Consider the following 22234-nt stretch of genomic DNA (forward strand, 5'->3'; position numbering starts at 1 on the left):
CGCTTTGGGCTTCAGAGCTGGGGTACTCAAGGACATAGATGGGGGGGAAACCATAGAGTAGCACGAGCCTCGAAGAAAGACAGAGTGACCGCCACACGTCAGATTCCCAGAGGCGCCTGGGCCGGGGGCGGCCGCATCTTAGGCCTCTGAATCGTCGCTCCAGTCCCAGTCGGACCATAGAGATGCAGCTCCCGCCAGTCCTAGGGTAGAAGGTGAGAGAGCGGCTGTCGGCGGGAACCAAGGGAAGTGCGGGCGCTGTGAGCTGGAGGTAAAAGTTTCTCTAGCCCCAGCTTGAGTGGGCCTGGGAGGTGGGAAACCGTGGGAAGAGGTGCAGAGGGGAGCGCGCCGGTGAGAGGGGCTCGGGCGCATCTCTGCTGCACTCGGGCGCCTCAGTCGCGTCACAGCTCCGGGCCCCGCCCGGGTACCCGCTGCCTCTCCTCAGGACCGTAATCGTGACGATGCATCATCCCAAGCCTTGCAGGTTCCAAAACGCCTTCCTTCTCCGCTCTGTCTCGTGACTTGGCTGTCGCCCCACGGTGTAGAAGCTGTCGCCGCCTCCACTTTACAGATAGGAAAGCTGAGACCCAGAGAAGCGAGGCAAGTGCATCTGCTCGAGGCCACACGGTGAGTCAAAGCCCAGAGGCGCGTGGGAACTGAGGTGCCAACTCGGGGTTGCCTTGTTCCCCAGGCTTCCGCGGCCCTCGGATCTCCGGTCGCAAAGAAAGCACGTTACTTCTCTCTGGCTCACTGCTGCCTCCGCCGCATTTTCCTGGGGCCGTGTGATGGACTGGAAGACAGGCTAGAGCAGCAATAATCAGTAGTCCGTGGAGGCTGTAATTTCCAAAAAGCCTCGCTGACCAAGGACGTGCGCTTCCTGCCACCTTCTTGAATTCCTGTCTGTTCTTGCTGGTTTTGGGTTTTGGGTTTTGATTTTTTTTTAAATATTTGTTTATTTTATGTATATGAGTGCACAGTTGCTTTTTTCAGACACATGAGAAAAGAGCATCTAATCCTGTTAACAGATGGTTGCGAGCCACCATGTGGGGTCGCTGGCAATTGAACCCAGGACATTTGGAAGAGCAGTCAGTGCTCTTCTTAATCACTGAGCCGTCTCTCCAGCCCTCTTGCTGGTTTTGAGTGGAGGGATTCTGTAGAATAAGGAATAGCCACTCTCACCTGGCTCTTATTCAGTGACCCAGTTTTGTTTGAAACAGGGCCTCACTGTTTAGCTCTGTCCTGGAACTCAACCATGTAGACCAGGCTGGCCTCAAACTCACAGATACCTGCCTGCCTCTGCCTCCTGCATCCTGGGAATTTAAAAGATTGTCTCATGTATTTCAGTGTTTAACAGGGCACACAGTTTAATTCGTTTGCCTGTCAGTTGTGTTCCCACTGGAGGCTTTAGTAAGTTAGTGAATTGGAAATGTACCTTTTATTTGAGGAACCACTGACTCGATACCTTGGTTTAAAATATCTGGGTTTACTGCAACTTAGCTGATCCACTAGAATTTTCATTTTGTCTAACTTACCTAGCTTGTTGATGCTTAGTGTTTGTTCATTGAAGTGAAAAAGGTCAATACACTACTCAAAGCTACACACACACATACACACACACACACACATACACACCCATGTCTAGGAAAGGAGATGGATAGGGAAACAACAGTGCAGTGTGGTTTCTGACAACTACACACAAAGGCTGTCGGGCCCCAGAAGAGAGAAAATTAAGAATGTTAGGATGCATTCATAGCAGAAATGATGTTTATTTTCTTAAGGACTATCTGATTTGCTAGACAAGAGATTTTGAGGGGTTGAATTGGGGGGGGGGCAAGAAAGTAGAAGGGTCTGTAAGCAAAAAAATGCAGTGAGTTAGAGAATGGCAGATCATCTGCTGAGGGCCGAGTAGGAGGGGTTGTGTGCAGAGGCAGGTCAGTGAGGATCATAAGGGAAGGAATAGTGTTAATATCTATACTGAGGAATAACGAGTAAGAGAAAGAGCCTTTGACCCCACTCAGTTTTGTTACCAGGGTCACGGCAAGAAACAGAACCTGTAATCTTTAATGTCAGCCTCAGCTTGTTGGTTCTCTAATACTGACTTTAATCTCATATTTTTGTGGTGAATATTGTTTTGAAAACATTTAGAATAATAAAGTGTGGCATGTTGCTATAGAAGGAAATGCTTAAATGTGTGGACCAACTTAAGAGGAATTAAGAGTTCTAACTGTGTGTGTATGTATGTGTGTGTGTGTATGAATGTATACATGTATATATACATATATATAGCTTTTTTTTCCTGGTTTGTCAGCATTTAGGAGGCCACAGCACACAAATCAGTGATAATGACAGACCCTGTGTTGGCATCCCAGCTGGCTAACGGCACTGGGGAGATGGATGGACTGTGCTCTGAACTATTGTTGATTCCCCCACCTCTCTCAAACCATGGAATCCTGGGCCCTGTCCAGAATACCTGTGCTTCTGGGGAGCCTGCACCTTTGCCTGCTGACGCAGGCTGTCTGCTGGTAGAGGCCACAGCTACTGAAGAGGATCCAGGGAACATGGAGATCATTGTGGAAGCAGTAGCTGGATCTCTGTCCCCAGGAGCTCCTGAAGAGACCTCAGGTACAAACATAGTTGCTGCCAGACCAGTGGGACACAGCCTTGAGGGTTTTCGTCTGTGCTATTTTTGCTCCTTCCTTTTGAATGTGATGAGAACACAAGGTAGCATGCTATTTTTATACCCTGAGATGTTATAATTTGGTTTGCAGTTGGTGCATGTTGATGGAAGGCTGGCAAGGTACATACACCCTTGTAATAAACTTTTGGCAAAGTTTATCCCCAAAGAGCTTTGTGTCTGCTGGGCAGTGATCCAGAACAAGGGACCTTTGACACCCTGCCAGTTCGGCTTGTCCTTGCTCTTCCGGTCCTTGGGGAGGCTTCCTTCCATACTGACCCTAAGCCAGCCAAGGATTAGGCCAGAGGCCCAGCCTCTTCACCATCCTGAGTTTGGCAGTGCTGTTTGTTTGCTCTAGTTTCCAGTATATAGCACACACCCAGGGCATGCTGTTAAGAGAGTAGGGCATGTTATTTATTCCAGTAGGAAGTTTCTCTTTATTCTCTGTACATCTAAAACTTTTCATTTTTAGCAAACTCCATGTTTTAACTGATATCTCTCAGTTACAATTTAAACTTTGTCTTCTGACAGTGTAGGATAGTAGCAAAGAATGCTGGGGAAAATTAGGTAATTAGACCATGTACTTGGGAGACAGAGTGTGGCCAGTCTCTGTGAGTTCAAGACCAGCCAGTGCAATATTCTGGAACCCTGTCTCAAAAGAGAGAGACAAAGAAAGAGACAGATAGAGACAGAGAGAGAGACAGAGACAGAGACATTTAAACATAAGCAAGTTAAAGAGGCTGGCAAGATGCCTCAGTGAATAAGGACATTTGCCACTAAGCGGTATTTAGTACCTAGAGCCCACATGGTAAAAGGAGAGAATACACTCCTACAAGTTGCCCTCTGACCTTCACACGTGTGCATGCATGTATATACAGTTTATATAAATGTTTTTTTTTAAAGTAAAAAAAATTTAAAAGCCAGTATTTTTAAATTGTAAGAGTTCGTTGATTTTTTTGTTTTAGTTTTAGTTTTGTTTTATTTTTTTAAGCTAGATATGGTGGTACATACCTCTAATTCCAGGACTGAGGAGGATTTCTGCATCTTCCGAACCAGAGGTCTACATAGCGAATTCTAGGCCAGCCAGGGCAACACAACAAGATGTCTTGAGAAAAGAGAGAATGAATGAATATGATGACTATATGCAGTTCACAAAGAAGAAATAAAGAAAAACAATAGCCTTATGGGAAAATGCTTCATTTCATATAGTTATAAAACAGAAGCTATTTTTGCTTCTCAATTTTGACAAAAACTAAGTATTTTTTTAAAAATTCCTAGAGTTGGGGCTGGGGCACAGTGAGTAGGACCATTGGCTGTTCTTGCAGAGGGCCCACCCAGGTTTAATTTCTAGCACCCACATGTCAGCTCACAACTGTCTGTAACTGCAGTTCCAGGGGATCTGACACCCTTACACAGACATAAACGCAGGCAAAAACATGAATCAATGCTCATAAAATAAAAATAAATTAATTTTTTTAAAAGTATGCATATGAGCCGAGCGGTGGCACACATCTGTAATCCCAGCACTCTGGGAGGCAGGGGCAGGCAGATTTCTGAGTTCGAGGCCAGCTTGGTCTACAGAGTGAGTTCCAGGACAGCCAGGGCTATACAGAGAAACCCTGTCTCAAAAAACCAAATCCAAAAAAAAAAAAAAAAACCACCCAAAAAGTATTCGTATGAAAAAATGCCTAGAGTTGAAGAGAGGCTATATAAGGATATAGAATATTTTACAGCTCTGGGGTTTGTTTGGTTGGTTTTTATACGATCTCACTCTCTCTGGCTGATTTGGAAGGATATTTGCTATATAGACTAGATTGGCCTAGAATAGAGATCTGCCTGTATCTGAGGTGAAGAACCCAGGTTATTATATATAGTAGCTAATGGTTATACTACCACCAAGCTGCATCTACAACCGAAATTAAGCTTTTGAAGGTCAGTTTAGCTTTATAGCAAATCTTACAATATGCACATTCTGTCATAGTATTTCCACTCCAGGAACATCTCTTATAGGAAGACCCACATGCATATAAAGATGGGATGTTATTTGATGTTGGCGTTGTTGTTGGAAACATCTCAGTGGTCCACGGGCAGAATTTCATTTAGCTATATCATTGCTATGAACTACTACAAACAGCTTAAAAAGATAAAGTAGATTTAATATGTAGTCGCACAAAAATAACTTTGATAGGTGAGTGTGTGTTACAGAAATTATTTAATCCCAGCCTGAGGTTTTTACCCTGCCTTAACTAAGCTACCAGATGAAAGACACATGCAGCCTTTATATTTGTAATAATCCTTAAAAAACACAATAGCTGAGCAGATACTACCCTCTATGCTATTAGAATCTACTTTCCTATTGCTAACCCTGCATTATTACTATGTTTCATCTTGGTTGCTCTTAACTCCAATTGGCCAGCCCTCAGAACCATGTTCTCTTGACTCCTAATCCATGGCAGCCTCTCCTTTTTCCTTTCTTGCACTTTCTTCCTCCTCCTTCCTCCTCATGGTCCTTCTCCAACCCCAAGCCCTCGAAAACCTAAACCTCACCTTTTTTTCTTCTGCCCAGCTATTGGCTATTGACATCTTTACCAATCAGAAATAATTTAGTGTCTCTGGGGCAACCAGTTGTGGTGTCCCAAAATTAGCATTAAAATACAAGCAACATTAGGCCAACCCACTTACTGTGTGCTGGTATGCATCAGTACTCCCAGCATTCCTTTAATGAGGAAACTGAGGCAGAAGAATCTAGAGTTTGAGACTAGCCCCTAAGCTACATAAGCTAGCACGGGTACATGTCAACACCCTGTCTCATGGTTTCATACAATGGTTACCAGACAAAAGTGCTTGCATGCAATCCTGACAACCTGAATTTCATCCTTAGAACCATGTAGAAAGTATACGTATGAGGTGGCTTGGATCTATAACCCAATACAGACAAGAGAATCATCCAGAAGCTGGGAAGTTCACATACAAGGATAAAAGGATACAAGGATACAAGGATAGAAATAACAAGGGACTTTGCCTCAAAAACAAAAATAGAAAAGACCTCAGCTCCCAAGAAGTTGTCCTTTGACCTTGATACATATACCATAGCACGCATACATAAATACCTAAATAGAGGTAAATGTAATTTTTTAAAAAGACTCTGTTTCAAACAAACAAAAAGCCCAACAACTTTGTCCTAGAGCAAGTGAACAGGGGTTTGGGGAGGATAGTTTGAAAACAACAGTCAAATGTGGTAGTACACACCTTTAATCCCAGTACTCAAGCAACAGAGACATGTAAATCTCTAAGAGACCAAGGCCATTCTGATTTACATAACACATTTCAAGACAACCAGACTTTGTCTCACTACTACCACCACATCTGTTCCCCCCCCAAAAGAAAACAACAATAACAAAATAACAATAGAGAGAGAGCAGCCAGCAGAATAAAATGTAAGCCAAGCTGCCCTGCTCTTGAGTCATGGTTCTACCACTAACAAGCATGGTCTTAACTTTGTGGAGTTCCAAGTTGCCCTTCTCAGAGCAGTTGTAAAACTAAATCTTGCCATCATCGAGATCTATTCATTCCTTAAAAAAATAGCAATTATATCTAGCTCTCCTGAAAAGAAAGTTTTTATGAATTTTTTTGTCTGAATTTTTCTTTATAGACTTTGAAAGCAACACACATTCCTTAGCTTTTTGATATTTATTTATGGCTATTTTGCATGCATGTATGTCTATGTGTGCCTGGTGCCTGTGGAGGCCAAAACAACATAACAAATGCCCTAGAAGTAGGGCACACTTGTGAGCTACCCTTTAGACGATGGGAATTGAACCCATGGAAGAATAACCAGCACTCTTCACACTGAGCCATGTCTCCAGCCCAACACATCGTTTATATTGGATATTTTTCCTAGTCTGTCATTCTCTTGAAAGTTTCTCATTTTTATTTCTAACTTTTATTTGCTTTTATGTGTATATATGTGGTATGTGTACATATTTGTGTGTGTGTGTGCACATATATGCTCTTTTGTAGATGACAGAGATCAATATTAGGGTTCTTCCTCAGTTCTCTACATTTTTATTCCCTTTACATCTTATTTAGCTCTGGTGGGTGTGGGTGTGGGTGCGTGCGCACATGTGAGTGAATAATTTGTGGATGTCAGTTCTCTGTTTCTACCATGTGGGTTCTGAGGATTGAATGCAGGTCATCTGGTTTAATGGCAAATGTCTTCTCAGCAGACCCTCCACCTTTTGTTGTTGTTGTTGTTGTTGTGTTGTTTTGAGAAAGGGTCTCTTACTGTACCTGGAGCTTACCAATTTGGTTAGGCTGGCCAGCCAATAAGCTCTGGAATCTGCTTGTCATTGCACCCTCATTGCTGGGGATCCAAACTCAAGCCTTTATCTTACATGGTAGGCATTTTGTAGACTTTGCCTCCAAATATGCTTTCTTAATGCTTTTTATTGTTTGTTGATTCATTAACACATTTACTAAGCACACATCTTTTGCCAAGTATTTCACCAGACATGAGAAATCCAAAGACATATGCCAGATACCAGACAGGTTATTCCTGACCTATAGGCTTATTATAGCCCAGTACAGAGCCAGACTTGAAGTCTGTACTCCATGACTATGAAAAGATTCACCTGCATTTCTCCTAGTGACTAACTCCTTCAAGTCTTGTTCCATCTGATTCTGTGCCTTTCTCTGTCGGTCCTCTGCCTGCAGGTGTCCTGGTAAAGGTGGTGGAGGTATACTTCTGTGAGCGCTGTGAACAGAGCTTTGCAGAGCCTACTCTGCTCTCCCTGCACCAGTGCACTGAGACCCATATTCAGGCTGTACAGGACCTCTCTAGTCCCCCATGCTCTATAGAGCTGCCCCCCAGCAACCTCACCCTCCATGGCCCTCTGCAGGATCCCAGCCTGCCAGATAGCCCCCTGCCATGTCCTGTATGTAGACAAGAGTTTGTCCAACCCCAGGCCTTGAAGAGCCACTTCAAGATTCACCGGGTCACTCCCAACATGTTCTCCTGCCCAGAGTCTGGCTGTGTGTTCTCTGCTGAAGATCGCAAGGGTCTACAGCATCACCTGAAACAGACCCACAAGGCAGTTCCTGTGCCCTGTTCATTCCGGGGCTGCTCCCTGCTTTTTGGGAGTCAGCAGGGAATGGAGCTGCATCGGCAGGCCCATTACCCTTTCCACTGCAGCCATTGCAGCTTCATGGGCTCCAACGTCAAACTCTTCCGGCAGCATCAGCGGAGCCATGGAGCCAGTACACGGGGAGAACTTTCTGCTGTTCAGAGCCTTCCATCCCAGGATCTACTGCCAGGTAGGTAGCCAGGGTCCAGTAGTCCTATGCCTAAAATGTAGCCATAGTTGATCTCTTACAAGAGACATTTATTTTCAGTATGACTGTTCCATGAATATGACAGAATATAGTCAGTGACTTAAAAGAATGGAATTACTGGGGTGATAAAGAAAGGCTCTAGAAAACTTAATCAATTAGAATACATGTGACAACTGGGCGGTGGTGGCACACACCTTTAATCCCAGCACTTGGGAGGCAGAGGCAGGTGGATCTCTGAGTTCGAGGCCAGCCTGGTCTACAAAGTAAGTTCCAGGACAGCCAGAACTACATAGAGAAATCCTGTCTCAAAAAACCAAAAAAAAAGAAAAGAAAAAAAAAGAAAAAAAGAAAAAAGAATACATGTGACAAAAGGAATCCAGTGTTTATAACAAAGAGTGAAATTTGGTTTATGCAACATAGAATCTGAAATTATTTTAGGAATATCCCCTATTGATTCATTTCAGACACTAAGTGCTTCTCAGTAACTGTTGCTACTAGTAGAATGTTTGTAGATTACCTTTAGAATGTGAGACTAGAGCTGGATGAAATGGTGCATGTCTGTAATCCTAGCACTTCAGAGGGTTAGAAATTCAAGGTCATCTTTAGCCATATAGCAAAATCCAAGCCAACTTAGACTATATATAATTATGTCTCAAATAAATAAATGATGTGAGAGTGGGTAGAAAGGAATAGGGTTATTTTTAAAAGAAAACTCAAGAAGGGTAATACTTTATCAATTTCTCCTTTTAGTCTCAAAAACAACAAAAGTTAGCATGTTTAGCTAAGTGTAGGAACAAGAAACAGAAAATAGACCAGGAGATGACATACTATGAAAACTTGACTTGCTGCTCCCCTTTTTTATTCTAATATCTAGAAAGAGATGTTAGAGGCAAGGTGTAAACCTGACATCCAAATTAGACTCCTCAGTAGAACAATGAGTTCTACTGAGGGTATGTGTCTTGCTGTGAACCATTCCAGCCTTTAGCTCTGGAGACCTGGCCCAAGGAAGTACATTATATTCCTTTCTGCCTCTTAACCCCTCCTGTCTTCCAAGTAACTTCAAAGTTCTGACCATCAAGGAGTCTGAGGTTTTTAGACTAGGTTTTTACTCTTGCTCTTCATATGCCCGTCTTGAATAAGAATACATACACTTACTTAACATCCAAGATCCTTACCTGCTAAAAAGCGAGAAGGGTAATTTGCTTGCCAGTAAATAAAGTTCCAGCATTGAGTCATTGGCCCTTGTGGACTAAATTTTATGTGTTCCCAGCTGCCAAACCGCCTCCAGGAGACAGAGAACCTGAGGAAGTAGGTACACCTTTGCCTGGGCAGGAGTCAGCTGAAGAAGAGGATGTAGAGGAAGAGGAGAGTGTCGCCCAGAAAGGCTCCCAGAAAGTCTTGGATAAAAGCCAAGAGGCTCAGCAGTTGGAAGGTAATAACATCACTGAGATTGAAGCTTTTCATGGTAGAGAAGGGTGGAGAGTGAGAAACGTGGCATTTAGACTCTGGGTTTAGTTGTCTGAGCTTCAGTTCGGATCCAGTTAGTTGGTTGGTTGGTTGGTTGGTTGGTTGGTTGGTTGTTGTATACAAGTACAATGTAGGTGTCTTCAGACACACCAGAAGAGGGCATTGGGTCCCATTACAGATGGTTGTGAGCCACCATGTAGTTGCTTGGAATTGACCTCTGGGAGAGCAGTTGGTGCTCTTAACCACTGAGCCTTTTCTCCACCCTATATGTATTCTTTCTGTTCTACTTAGACTCAAAAGTCAAGATCTAGGGGTAGGGAAGTAACAATAGAGTAATCCTTAATATGTGTGAGTCCTTAGGCTTAATCTCAAGGACTTAAAAACCACAACAAAGTCTAGTAGACATTGATGAATAGGTCAGGTAAGCTAGTAGCATAGGGCAGTTGTAATACAATTTATTCTTGTAGGCAAGGTTTCCTCAGCCAGTGTCTTAGGATTTCTGTTGCCATGATGAAACACTTTGACCAAAACCAAGTTGGGGATGAAAGGGTTTTTTGGACATACACTTCCATATCACTGTTCATCATTGAAGTCAGGAAAGGAATTCACAACAAGCCAGGCACCTGAAGGTAGGGGCTGATGCAGAGGTCATGGAAGGGTGCTACTTACTGACTTGGTCAGCCTGCTCTCTTATAAAACTCAGGACCACAAGCCCACCCACATCCCCCATCGATCACTAAGAAAATTTGCTTTGTAAGCTTGCCCACAGCCCAGTTTTATGAAGGCATTTTCTTAATTGAGGTTCCCCCCCACTGATGAAATTAGCTTGTGTCACATTGATATAAAACAGTCCAGTACAGACGGGGACCTCTTTAGCAGGAAAAAGGGACTCTGTTCCTAGTGTAGCTAGTACAGGTTATTGTTCGTCTACCTGATCTGTTTAACTTCCTAAGACTTTTTCCCTGAATCTTTGCTTCCACTTTCAAACTCAATAGCAGTACTTCATCCCATAATAGAAACAGATTCATCCCACAGGGATTATATTTTTGTCTAGTAAATAAAAAAGATCTGATTATATTTATTACCATCACTCAATTATCTAGAGCTTAGTGAGCCAGTGTTTGAAAGTTTAGAATACTTTTCTTTCCACTCAATCATCTGAGGCTCTTTCTTTCTCACCAGCCCTTCTGATCTTTCATCTTATATGTATAAAGCATGGGCAGCAGAATAAGAAGGCATTCTATGCAGATTCTCTTGTGCGGCTCCAAATAAAAGTTAGGAATAGTGGGTGACTTGGGAAAACACTTGAACCAGGCCCCAAGGAAGTATGAGTAGTCCTTGTGGTCTGTTTCTCTTTTTTTTTTTTTTTTTTCCTGAAACAGGGTTTCTCTGTATAGCCCTGGCTGTTCTGGAACTCACTCTGTAAACCAGGCTGGCCTCAAACTCAGAAATCCGCCTGCCTCTGCCTCCCAAGTGCTGGGATTAAAGGCGTGCGCCACCACCGCCTGGCTGTGGTCTGTTTCTCTTAATAGAGGAGTTTCTTGCCTCTTACTTGAGACTCTTGTGTTTGGTTTTCATGACAAGAGAGGCCACATGATATTTGTATCTGGACAAACTGTGGCTTCTATTTCCTGTCATTTAATGAACTATTAGAGAATCAGACTCCTAAACCTCTGCATTCTCTTTCTTAGGGCATGTGGCTTTAGGCACTGAGTCTCTCTTCAAGACACACATGTGCCCAGAATGCAAGCGCTGCTTTAAGAAACGGACCCATTTGGTAGAGCACCTACATCTGCATTTTCCAGACCCAAGCCTCCAATGTCCTAACTGCCAGAAGTTCTTCACCAGCAAGAGCAAACTCAAGACCCATCTACTGCGGGAGCTGGGCGAGAAGGCCCACCGATGCCCTCTGTGCCACTACAGTGCAGTGGAGAGGAATGCACTGAACCGCCACATGGCCAGCATGCATGAGGATATCTCCAACTTTTACTCAGACACCTATGCCTGTCCTGTCTGCCGTGAGGAATTCCGCCTCAGCCAAGCGCTCAAGGAACACCTCAAAAGCCACACAGCAGCAGCTGCAGCAGAACCATTACCCCTCCACTGCTTTCAGGAGGGCTGCACGTATGTAGCTCCTGACCGTAAGGCCTTTTTAAAGCACCTAAAGGAGACCCATGGAGTACGGGCTGTGGAGTGCCGCCATCACTCATGTCCCATGCTTTTTGCCACAGCTGAAGCCATGGAAGCCCACCACAAGAGCCATTATGCTTTCCACTGTCCCCACTGTGACTTTGCCTGCTCCAATAAGCACTTGTTCCGCAAACATAAGAAACAAGGTCACCCAGGCAGTGAAGAGCTACGGTGCACCTTCTGCCCCTTTGTCACCTTCAACCCAGTAGCCTACCAGGACCATGTTGGCAAGATGCATGCTCATGAGAAGATTCACCAGTGTTCTGAATGTAACTTTGCCACTGCCCACAAAAGAGTGCTTATCCGACACATGCTGCTGCATACTGGTGAGATGTCTTTCATCCTTCTAATAGTGTAATAATGTGGTGAAGGTGATGGTCAACATGAGCTTTTCCTGGGTACTAAGCATCACACAGGGCATTGCTTACATTGCTTCATCTGTCTTCAAGTTTATGGGCACAACTCTAGTATCCCAAATGTATAAGTGAGACATAAGTTGAGTGTCATTTAACTAGCAAAAGTAGTCATGCTAGTGTCTGAATCTATGTAGTATGATTTGAGAACTTGTCAACACTGGACTATCATTCCTCATACTTGTCCAGTCCTAAATATCCTAGTTAAGTGCAGATAGGTGAATATTCAGCCTTTTATAGTGAAGAATTCCAGACCAGATAACTTCCTTCATAATTCAAGTTTTGAGACAATCTGTTGGAGCAAGAGAAGGGAGAATAACCAACCATCCATATAAATTGTGACATTCCTTAGAACTGAACAACAGATCACCTCTAGTGCCCTGAAGATTGTACTTGTTCTGTTTTTTAGGTTTATTTTACGTGCATGAGTACACTGTTACTGTCCTCAGACACACCAGAAGAGGGCATCGGATCCCATTACAGATGGTTGTGAGCCACCATGTAGTTGTTGGGAATTGAATTCAAGAACTCTAAACTGCTGAACCATCTCTCCAGCCCCTTCACTTGTTCCATCTTAGACTCTTAATTGGTTGCTAGAATCACTGAAGTCTAGATAGCAGCTAAGTTGGGCCTTCTACTACAGCATCATCTGTGATTAGCGCAAACGTCTATAAATTGATGAGCCATTGAACTAGTTTCCCACAGAAACTCTGGTTAGTAGAATCATCTTTAGACAGTTGTCAAAGCTAGTATTGATCCCATTGAACACTATTTCTGACCAGTTTATTCATAGACTTTTTTCCAAGGCCTTTTCCTAAAATCTGTGCCTGTGTCATGTTACATAGTTTATAGCGTTCTTTTATGTCCTATTTCATTCTTTACAATCTTGTAAGCAAGGCAGGAAAAGATAATAGACAAAAATTTAGTTGATAAGTTAAATTTTGATCTACAGTAAGACCATAGAGAGCTATATTGGCTGCCATACAGTGGTGGCTGAAGGTATGTGTGTGTGTGGGGGAGGTGGGGCTCTTAAAGGAACATGGCCACTAGCCTCTTAGTTCTAGGTATTGAGCAAGTACTGGGACAGCTCATCCTTGAGTTCTCACTGTGTATCACTGACAACTTGGTATGTCTCATTCATTCATTCGTTCATTCACTTATGGTTTTTTGAAACAGGTGTTCTCTGTGTTGTACTAGCTGACCTAAAACTTGCTCTGTAGACCAGGCTGGCCTTGAACTCACAGATTTGCCTGCCTCTGCCTCCCAGGTACTGAGACTAAAGGTGTGTGCCAACACTACAGGGCAGATATGTCTTCTATAATACATCAACCATATGAGGTCTATTTTTTGTTGCTCCCTTTCTGGAAATAAAGAAACAGGCTGCCCAAGGCTATGTGATCCACCATTTAATAAAATAGTTCTGTGATTTCTCTGTGCCTTGATTTTTCCCACCTATAAAATAATGATAATAATAGCACCTTCATAGTGCTGTTATAAAGACTCAGAGAGGAGACACTTTATCCAATGCTTAGGCACATGGGGAGCATTGGATAAACGCTGGCTGCTCGTACACATCACTCTGGTGGAATCTAGAATCCCAGCTTGGTTTCTGCTCTTATTTTAATCTGTACTCAGGAAATGAGAAGGAATTAAGCTACAGGTACCAACTACCTTTTTTTTTTTTTAAAGCAAAGGTAAACTTTAATCTTTCAAAGCTTACTCAATGCTTACTTCTTCCTTTCTTCTTTGATATAGGAATTGGAGGAACTGTCTTGAGACAGCTCTAGTATAGCCTTGTTTCTTGTGGAGTTTGCTACATACCTGGTAGTACATAAAGCTTTTGATCCTGCCTGGCATCATAGCAAACTTGCTGGAAGAGATGATATGGCCACTCAATCTATATCTGTCCTCTGTTCTTTCCCCTACACACAATATAAGGAGAGAAACCTCACAAATGTGAGCTCTGTGACTTCACATGCCGAGACGTTAGCTACCTATCCAAGCACATGCTGACCCACTCCAACACCAAGGATTACATGTGTACTGAATGTGGCTATGTCACCAAGTGGAAGCACTACCTGAGTGTGCACATGCGGAAACATGCAGGGGATCTCAGGTATGAGCACACACCTTTTCATCCCTGTCCCAAGAATGTTATGCTAGTTAGCTGTGGTATCAGGCTTCTGGCCCCATTGCTTTCTCCTTTCTAACACCATTCTCTGATTACCATCATCTTAGCTCCGTCACCTACATTTTGAGTCCTGCGACTGTGGCCCATTCTGAATGGTGAGAGCATTATGAGCCAGAAGAAGGAAAATGGAGATTAAAGTGTCACTTGGGAGCTGAGGAGATGGCTCAGTCAGTAAAGTGCTTGCCTGCAATCATGACATTTTGAGGAGTTCAATCCTCAGAACCCATATTAAAAAAAAAAGTATTACTTGAATTCTTAGAATTTGGTCTTAGGAAAATAGATCTATGCACTAAAATGGCACATGGCACCAAATGGCCACTTTAAGATCCAGACAAATTCTCTAACTGTGGACACAACTGCCTGGTGGCTTGGTCTGTAGATTTTATGAGGCCACTGAGGATTGACAGCAAAGCACAAAAACCTGCTCCATGGGGCTACTGCTGTGCCAGCTCCTTAGAGTTCATGTGGATGATGCCACCCTGGCACGCCTGCCCCACTCTACTCAGATCACTTTCCTGTAGGAAGTAGGAACTCTGGTAGAACACTTTTCTAGCATGCACGAAGCCCTGAGTCCAATCCCCAGCACCTTGTTGGGTTGGGGTGGGAGCAGTATAGAGTAGAGAATAGAGAGACCCAGCTCTGAGGCTGGGCTGTCTCTGCCCATCACTTCCTTTGGGACCTTTAGGCAGGCTCTTAACTTCAGGGTCTTGGGCTCACCTATAAAGTAGAAATACCTATTTCACAGGATGGAGGGGGGCTGGTTAAATCAGCTGGTTCACATGCAGCCCAGAGTACAGACCCAGGCCCAAAATATTTAGTCAGTGACTGTTAACTGTTATGATTTATTGTTGTGATTGACTCTTCTTTGTCTTCCCCAGATACCAATGCAACCAGTGCTCCTACCGCTGCCATCGGGCTGATCAGCTTAGCAGCCACAAACTGCGGCACCAGGGCAAGTCCCTCATGTGTGAGGTGTGTGCATTTGCCTGCAAGCGGAAGTATGAGCTGCAGAAGCATATGGCTTCTCAGCACCATCCTGGCACCCCTGCTCCTCTCTACCCCTGCCGCTATTGTAGCTATCAGAGCCGCCACAAGCAGGCCCTCCTGAGCCATGAGAACTGCAAGCACACCCATCTCCGAGAGTTTCACTGTGCCCTCTGTGACTACCGGACCTTTAGCAACACCACACTCTTCTTCCACAAGCGTAAGGTCCATGGCTACATGCCAGGGGACCAGGTTTGGCAGTTCTGCAATGCCAGCCAAGAGTTGGAGGGGGCCAGGCAGTGCCTGGGACCTCCTTCAGACTCAGGACTTTCAAGCCAGTTGTCTGCCCAGCCTGAGAGAGAAGACCATGAACATGAGATTGTGGCCAGCTCCAGTGTGGACCAGGCCCTGCCAGAGACAAATGAGGAGGCAAGCACCAAAAATGGCATTGAGGCTCCCCAAGAAGATGGCCAGGTTGGCAGCCCCAGCCTGGGGGAGGTAGAAGAGGGTGGCTGCACACTACACTTGGAGGCCCTGAGGGTAGAGCTAGAACCAGAGGCCCAGCAGCCACCCCTCCAGGAGCTCACCGAAACAGCCACTGTGCAGCTCAAGCCTCTAGATCCCTCAGGACCTCTGGGAACAGAAAGACCAGGTGGACTAGAAGAGCCAGAACTGTCCAGCTTTGACAGTGTTGCGACTCCTGCCTTGGTTGCTGAGGAAGAGCCTATTCTGGAGAAGCTAGCCTCTGAGCCTCCCAGAAATCCCCTAATCTCTGAAGAGGCACCTAACACATTCAAGGCAACTCTGACTGCTGAAACTGTACCATTGCCTCAGTTTCCCGAGTCAGAGTCACTACTTAAGGCCATGAGGAGACAGGACAAAGAACAAGCAGAAGCGTTGGTGCTGGAGGGCCGGGTACAAATGGTAGTGATCCAGGGAGAAGGGAGAGCCTTCCGTTGCCCACATTGTCCTTTTATCACTCGCCGGGAAAAAGCCCTAACTCTGCACTCCAAGTCGGGGTGCCAAGGCCGCCGAGAGCCCCTACTATGCCCCGAGTGTGGAGCTAGCTTTAAGCAACAGCGTGGCCTCAGCACCCACATGATGAAGAAATGCCCTGTTCTTCTCAGAAAGAACAAGGCTTTGGCCAAACCTGTTTCTCTTACTCTGCATCCTCAGCTCCCAGGTAGCCAAGCCTCCCAGGATGCTGAAAGTAGGAAGCCCCCACCTTTACCATCAAAGGTAGAGCTCTTGCTTCCGAAAGATATTCCTTCTGAGCTCCCTGGGAAGCCAGGAGTAGAGGAACCTCTTCCCACACCCTCTGACTTCCCAACCTCTCCACCAGGAAACTCCTTACCCACAGGGACCTCTGACAAGTTCCACTTTGAGCAGGGCAAGTTTCACTGCAGCTCGTGCACATTCCTTTGTTCTCGGCTTTCCTCTATTACCTCTCACGTGACTGAAGGCTGCAAAGGGGGGCGTAGCCAGGGAAGAAAGCGTGGGCGCCCCCAGACTCATGTTGTGCTTCCTCTTAACAATGGGGACTCTACCCTCCTGAATACTGGGAGTACAGATTCCAGCCCTGATGATAGGGACACAGCTGTGGTTCAGAAGCAAAAGGCTGCCCTCTTCTCATGCCCCTCATGTCCCTTCAGCTGTCAGCAGGAGCGGACCCTGAGGACTCACCAGACCCAGGGCTGCCCCCTTGAGTCTGGAGATCTGCACTGTAGCCTCTGCCCATTCACTGCTCCTGCTGCTGCTGCACTGAAGCTCCATCAAAAGCAGAGGCATCCCACTTCATCTCCAGCCTCTGGCTCCCGGCCCCTTCTGCAGTGTGGGGACTGTGGCTTTACCTGCAAGCAAAGCCGGTGCCTTCAGCAGCACCGGCGTCTCAAGCATGAGGGTGTGAAGCCACATCAGTGCCCTTTCTGTGACTTTTCTACTACTAGACGGTACCGGTTAGAGGCCCACCAGTCTCGGCACACGGGTGTTGGCCGCATCCCTTGCAGCTCCTGCCCTCAGACATTTGGTACCAACTCAAAACTGCGTTTGCACCAGCTACGTGTACATGACAAAACGCCCACCCACTTCTGTCCAATGTGTGACTATAGTGGTTATCTTCGTCATGACATCACTCGCCATGTCAACAGCTGCCACCAAGGCACCCCTTCCTTTTCCTGCACTCAGTGTGAGGCCCAGTTTAGCTCAGAAACAGCACTTAAGCAGCATGCTCTGCGACGACACCCAGAACCCACACCTCCTTCCTCTGGCTGTCCTGTAGAGGTCACTGAGGGCCCCTTGCACTGTTCCCACTGTGGCCTGCTCTGCCCCAGTCCTGCCAGCCTGCGAGGACACACCCGTAAACAGCACCCAAGGCTGGAGTGTGGGGCCTGCCAGGAGTCCTTCCCCAGCCGGCCAGCACTTGATGAGCATCGAAGGCAACATCACTTCAGCCACCGCTGCCAGCTCTGCAGCTTTGCTGCCCGGGAGCGAGTAGGCCTGGTGAGACACTACCTAGAGCAGCACGAGGAGACTTCAACAGCCCCGTCAGGTGGGGATGCTGGCCAGCCCTCTCTTTGCTGCCCCTTTTGTGACTTTGCATGTCGCCATCAGTTGGTGCTTGATCACCATGTAAAGGGACATGGAGGTACCCGGCTCTACAAGTGTACCGACTGTGCCTATAGCACCAAAAATCGGCAAAAGATCACCTGGCACAGCCGTATCCACACTGGGGAAAAGCCTTACCGCTGTCACCTCTGCTCCTATGCCTGTGCTGACCCTTCTCGCCTCAAGGTAAGGTCAAGGACCACATGATAGGAAATGCAAGGAATGTAGGCTCTGGGTTCTGTGATGTGATTGTGTGTGTGTATGTGTGTGTGTGTGTGTGTGTGTGTGAGAGAGAGAGAGAGAGTATGTACTTATGTACCTAGTGTCTACAAAGTGAGAGGAGGGTGTCAGATCCTCTAGAACTAGAGTTAAGATCAGTTGTGAGCTGCCATTTGGATTTTGGAAACTGAACCGGGGTCCTGTGGAAGAGCAACCAGTCAGTGCTCTTAATTGCTGAGCACTGGATTCTGTAACACAATTCGATTGTGACTCTGAATAGGTTCCTTAACTTCTCAAAATTTAGATTCTTTATCTTTTGTAAAGATAAATTCAATAACTGCCACACAGTGCTTTGAGAATAATCTGGGTAGTAATAGCTAACATTTATTAAGGACTTAAAATTTCCCAGTACTGCAATTTTAATCCTTTGAAAATTCAAGTTGGGTAGGGAACTCAGGGATAAGAGTACTTGCCTAATAATATACACAGGCCTTGGGATTAGTCAACCATCTCATATATATACACACAAAGATGCTTACACTATTCCCCATGTTAAAGATTATTAGACAGAATTACGGGTTGGCTTACCCAATAACACAGCTAGTAAGAAACAACTGAGACCAAAAGAAAAACACTGTGTTGTGTGGGGAGTAAACCTTCTGCATTTGATCTTCCTTCCTTCCAGTACCACATGCGGATCCATAAGGAGGAACGGAAGTACCTGTGCCCTGAGTGTGGATACAAGTGCAAGTGGGTCAACCAGCTCAAGTACCACATGACCAAGCACACAGGTGAGTGTAGGAGTTGACCGTTCTGCTTAAGGGATTCCCCTGTTCTCTGGAAAACCTGACCTCCGTGCAATGTTGGATGTCCTCACTCAGATTCAGAGCCTAATTCTCTTTCACACTGGGAATAAGGGATACACTAGAAGAACAAATACTAGAAATGGCTCCTCAGTCCATTGAAAAGAAACCGAAGAGTTTTACCCAAAATCCTGCGCAAGTGTATTTACAAAGCTTCCCTTGTGGTTATGATACATGTTCACACACATATAGGGTCACACATGGAGAACCTCCAACTCAATTTTCAGTAACTACCGAGATACTTGGTTTATAAATGTAATGTGGTAGAATGTGAGTAAGGAAAAGGTGATTTTTTTTAAAGATATATTTATTTATTATATGTAAGTACACTGTAGCTGTCTTCAGACACACCAGAAGAGGGCACCAGGTCTCATTACAGATGGTTGTGAGCCACCATGTGGTTGCTGGGATTTGAACTCGGGACCTTTGGAAGAGCAGTCAGTGCTCTTAACCACTGAGCCATCTCTCCAGCCCAGGTGATTTCTTTTAAGATTTATTTTTTTATGTGCACTGGTGTTTTGACTGCATGTATGTGTGAGGGTGCCAAATTCCCTGGAACTGGAGTTATACATAGTTGTGAGCTACATATGGGTGCTAGGAATTAAGCCAGGCTTCTCTGGAAGAACAGCCAGTGCTCTGTTTGTCTGTCTGTCTGTTTGTTTGTTTGTTTATTGGTTTTTTTGAGACAGGGTGTCTCTGTATAACCCTGGCTGTCCTGGAAGTCACTCTATAGACCAGGCAGGCCTCAAACTCAGAAATCCCGCCTGCCTCTGCCTCCCAAGTGCTGGGATTAAAGGCGTGCCCCACCACCGCCCGGCGCAGCCAGTGCTCTTAACCCGAGTCATCCTTCTAGCCCCAAGTTCCCTATTAGTTTGTCTTTTGTTCTCTAGCATATGGGATCCACTACCGAGAATGATGGGTTCTCTATAAAGGACTGATACTGGATACCTTCAATTACATGTCATTTCCCCATTCCTTTTTTGAATATTTTCTTTCTTTCCCCCTCCCTCCCCCACCTTTTAGTTTGATAATAAAGTGTGTCTAAATGGAGTCTTTAAGTTTTGTAGTATCATGTGACCAAGCAAGGGTTAGTTCCCATTTTTTTAAAGATTTATTTATTATTATATGTAAATACACTATAGCTGTCTTCAGACACACCAGAAGAGGGCATCAGGTCTCATTACGGATTAATTGTAAGCCACCATATGGTTGCTGGGATTTGAACTCAGGACCTTTGGAAGAGCAGTCAGTGCTCTTAACCGCTGAGCCATCTCTCCAGCCCATTTAATACCCATTATAGTTGAGTATTCTTTACTGTTAGGTAAGCTAGTTAGTTACAAGTCCAGTTGTCAGCATCCATTGGAACCTATGCGTATACAAGAACTGAGTGGAGAAGGATACCGAATGTCAGGTGTGCCTGGGACAGGAAGGTATGGTCGTTAGTTTGCTGCTGTGTTGTTTATATCTAAGTATCATACTGACTTATGACTCACTGACCCTGTTCTTCCCTCTTCCATGGTGATTTGTATATGTTCAATAGGACTGAAGCCATACCAATGTCCTGAGTGTGAGTACTGCACCAACCGGGCTGATGCTCTGCGCGTACACCGGGAGACACGGCACAGAGAGGCACGGGCTTTCATGTGTGAGCAGTGTGGCAAGGCATTCAAGACACGCTTCCTGCTGCGCACCCACCTCCGAAAGCACAGTGAGGCCAAACCCTACGTTTGCAATGTTTGCCACCGTGCTTTCCGCTGGGCTGCTGGACTGCGACATCATGCTCTTACCCATACGGATCGCCACCCATTCTTCTGCCGCCTCTGCAGCTACAAGGCCAAGCAAAAGTTCCAGGTGGTCAAGCACGTGCGTAGGCACCACCCTGACCAGGCCGACCCCAACCAAGGTGTTGGCAAAGACCCCACCACTCCCACAGTACATCTACATGACGTGAAGCTGGAAGATCCCAGCCCTCCTGCTCCTCCTGCTCCCCCTACTGGACCTGAGGGCTGAGCCCCTTCCCCCCTCTGTTGTAGGAAGAACATACAGTCCACGATATGCAAACTGGAACTATAGCTAGCCTGAGGAACTCAGGGCCTGAGGGAGGACTGGCTTGGGGATGTCAGTGTGGCTGGAACACACTCTACCCTTGGGACTCTGACCTTTGAAATGAACAGTTACATAAAAGATAGGCTTGGACTAAAACGTTGATTTCTTGAGTAGTGCTGTGGTTGCCCTGTGACTGAATCTCCAGCGTCCACCATTATTGCATCAGAGGCCCTGGCTATAAGGGCTTTGTTTTCTTTTCCCTTCATCATCTTTCCTTTTTACTGCTTTAAATCCTATTTCCTTCACCATTTTCTATAGTTGTGCCTAGTTGCATGCATCCTTGTGCCCAGTGCTCTGTAAAGCATGTAAACAGACCATCTCCAGTCTAACAGACTTATAGGGATCCCTGTCTTATGGTTCCTAGGCTGTCATCCGAGTTTGCCATATCTCTTCCTTGGCCTCTGTCCTTTGTCTCTTCCACCTCAAAGCAGATCTGAAACAGACCTGGATCACCTGTGCAGGCTCTTTCTTCCCTGGCTTCTGGTTTCAAGCTCTTATTTGTCAGAAGAGGGTTCTCCCCCATCCTGCTTCCTCCCAGAAGCAGCTTCAATCAGCAGTCGTAAGACTGGCTCAGCAGCAGGGAGCACAGGCATCGAGGCAGGGGAAAGGCCTAAGCAGACACCCTGCCTGCTTTTGCCCCATCCTTATGAGCTTCTCTTCCATTCCCTTTTTGTGCAGCACAGAGGAGAGCCCTTGGAAACTTTTGTTTCTCTGTACCACAAGCCCCCTCTCCTCAATACTGATCCTTCTTGCCCAATAATGACAGACCATTCAGGAGCCAAATTGGACAGAGAAGCTCTATTTAGACCAGCTAAGGAGCAACAGTCCAGCGGGGACTCAGGGCTGTGCATTGATCTCTAGAGTCATAGTTTGGAGTCAGGCTTTCTTCCTCAACCTTCGCCTGGGAACCTTGATCCTACATTGGTTCTTTGCTGGCTCTGGATTTTGAGGAAGTTGTAGGTTGGAAAGGCTAGTGCATCTGTAGATTGTTCTGCTTCAAGGCTCTCCCTGTGTTTCTAGTTAGAAATGATAGGAAAGATTAACAGAATCTGATGGAACGAAGCAAGAGTAAGGAGTGAACTCTAGCATAGAGTGCACAAAAGGGAAGGGCAGGGAAGACTCAAAGAAAGATTAGATTTGCTTAATAAGGGCAAGGTATACCAGTCAGAGCAGCTCATGCCTTCAATGCCAGCAC

The 22234-nt window shown here is 45.5% G+C and overlaps 1 protein-coding gene across 7 annotated transcripts; it reads left to right on the plus strand.

Moving 5' to 3' along the window:
- Position 1: 1 nt before the first annotated feature.
- Positions 2-21152, plus strand: Znf142 (zinc finger protein 142). 7 transcript variants are annotated; one of them, XM_052193691.1, is made up of 10 exons: positions 2-268; positions 443-624; positions 2306-2619; positions 7385-7984; positions 9273-9434; positions 11161-11985; positions 14011-14188; positions 15142-18037; positions 18756-18861; positions 20474-21152. In XM_052193691.1, the coding sequence occupies exons 3-10, from the start codon at positions 2340-2342 to the stop codon at positions 20941-20943; spliced, it is 5517 nt and encodes a 1838-aa protein (XP_052049651.1). In that variant the 5' UTR covers positions 2-268; positions 443-624; positions 2306-2339; the 3' UTR covers positions 20944-21152. The 7 variants fall into 7 exon arrangements, with proteins under 7 accessions (XP_052049651.1, XP_052049649.1, XP_052049650.1 ...); XM_052193689.1 differs by having other exon boundaries at positions 474-624; XM_052193690.1 differs by having other exon boundaries at positions 2-212.
- The last annotated feature ends 1082 nt before the right edge of the window (positions 21153-22234 follow it).

The sequence above is a fragment of the Apodemus sylvaticus genome, chromosome 9 (genome assembly GCF_947179515.1).
Source record: "Apodemus sylvaticus chromosome 9, mApoSyl1.1, whole genome shotgun sequence".
Classification (NCBI taxonomy): domain Eukaryota; kingdom Metazoa; phylum Chordata; class Mammalia; order Rodentia; family Muridae; genus Apodemus; species Apodemus sylvaticus.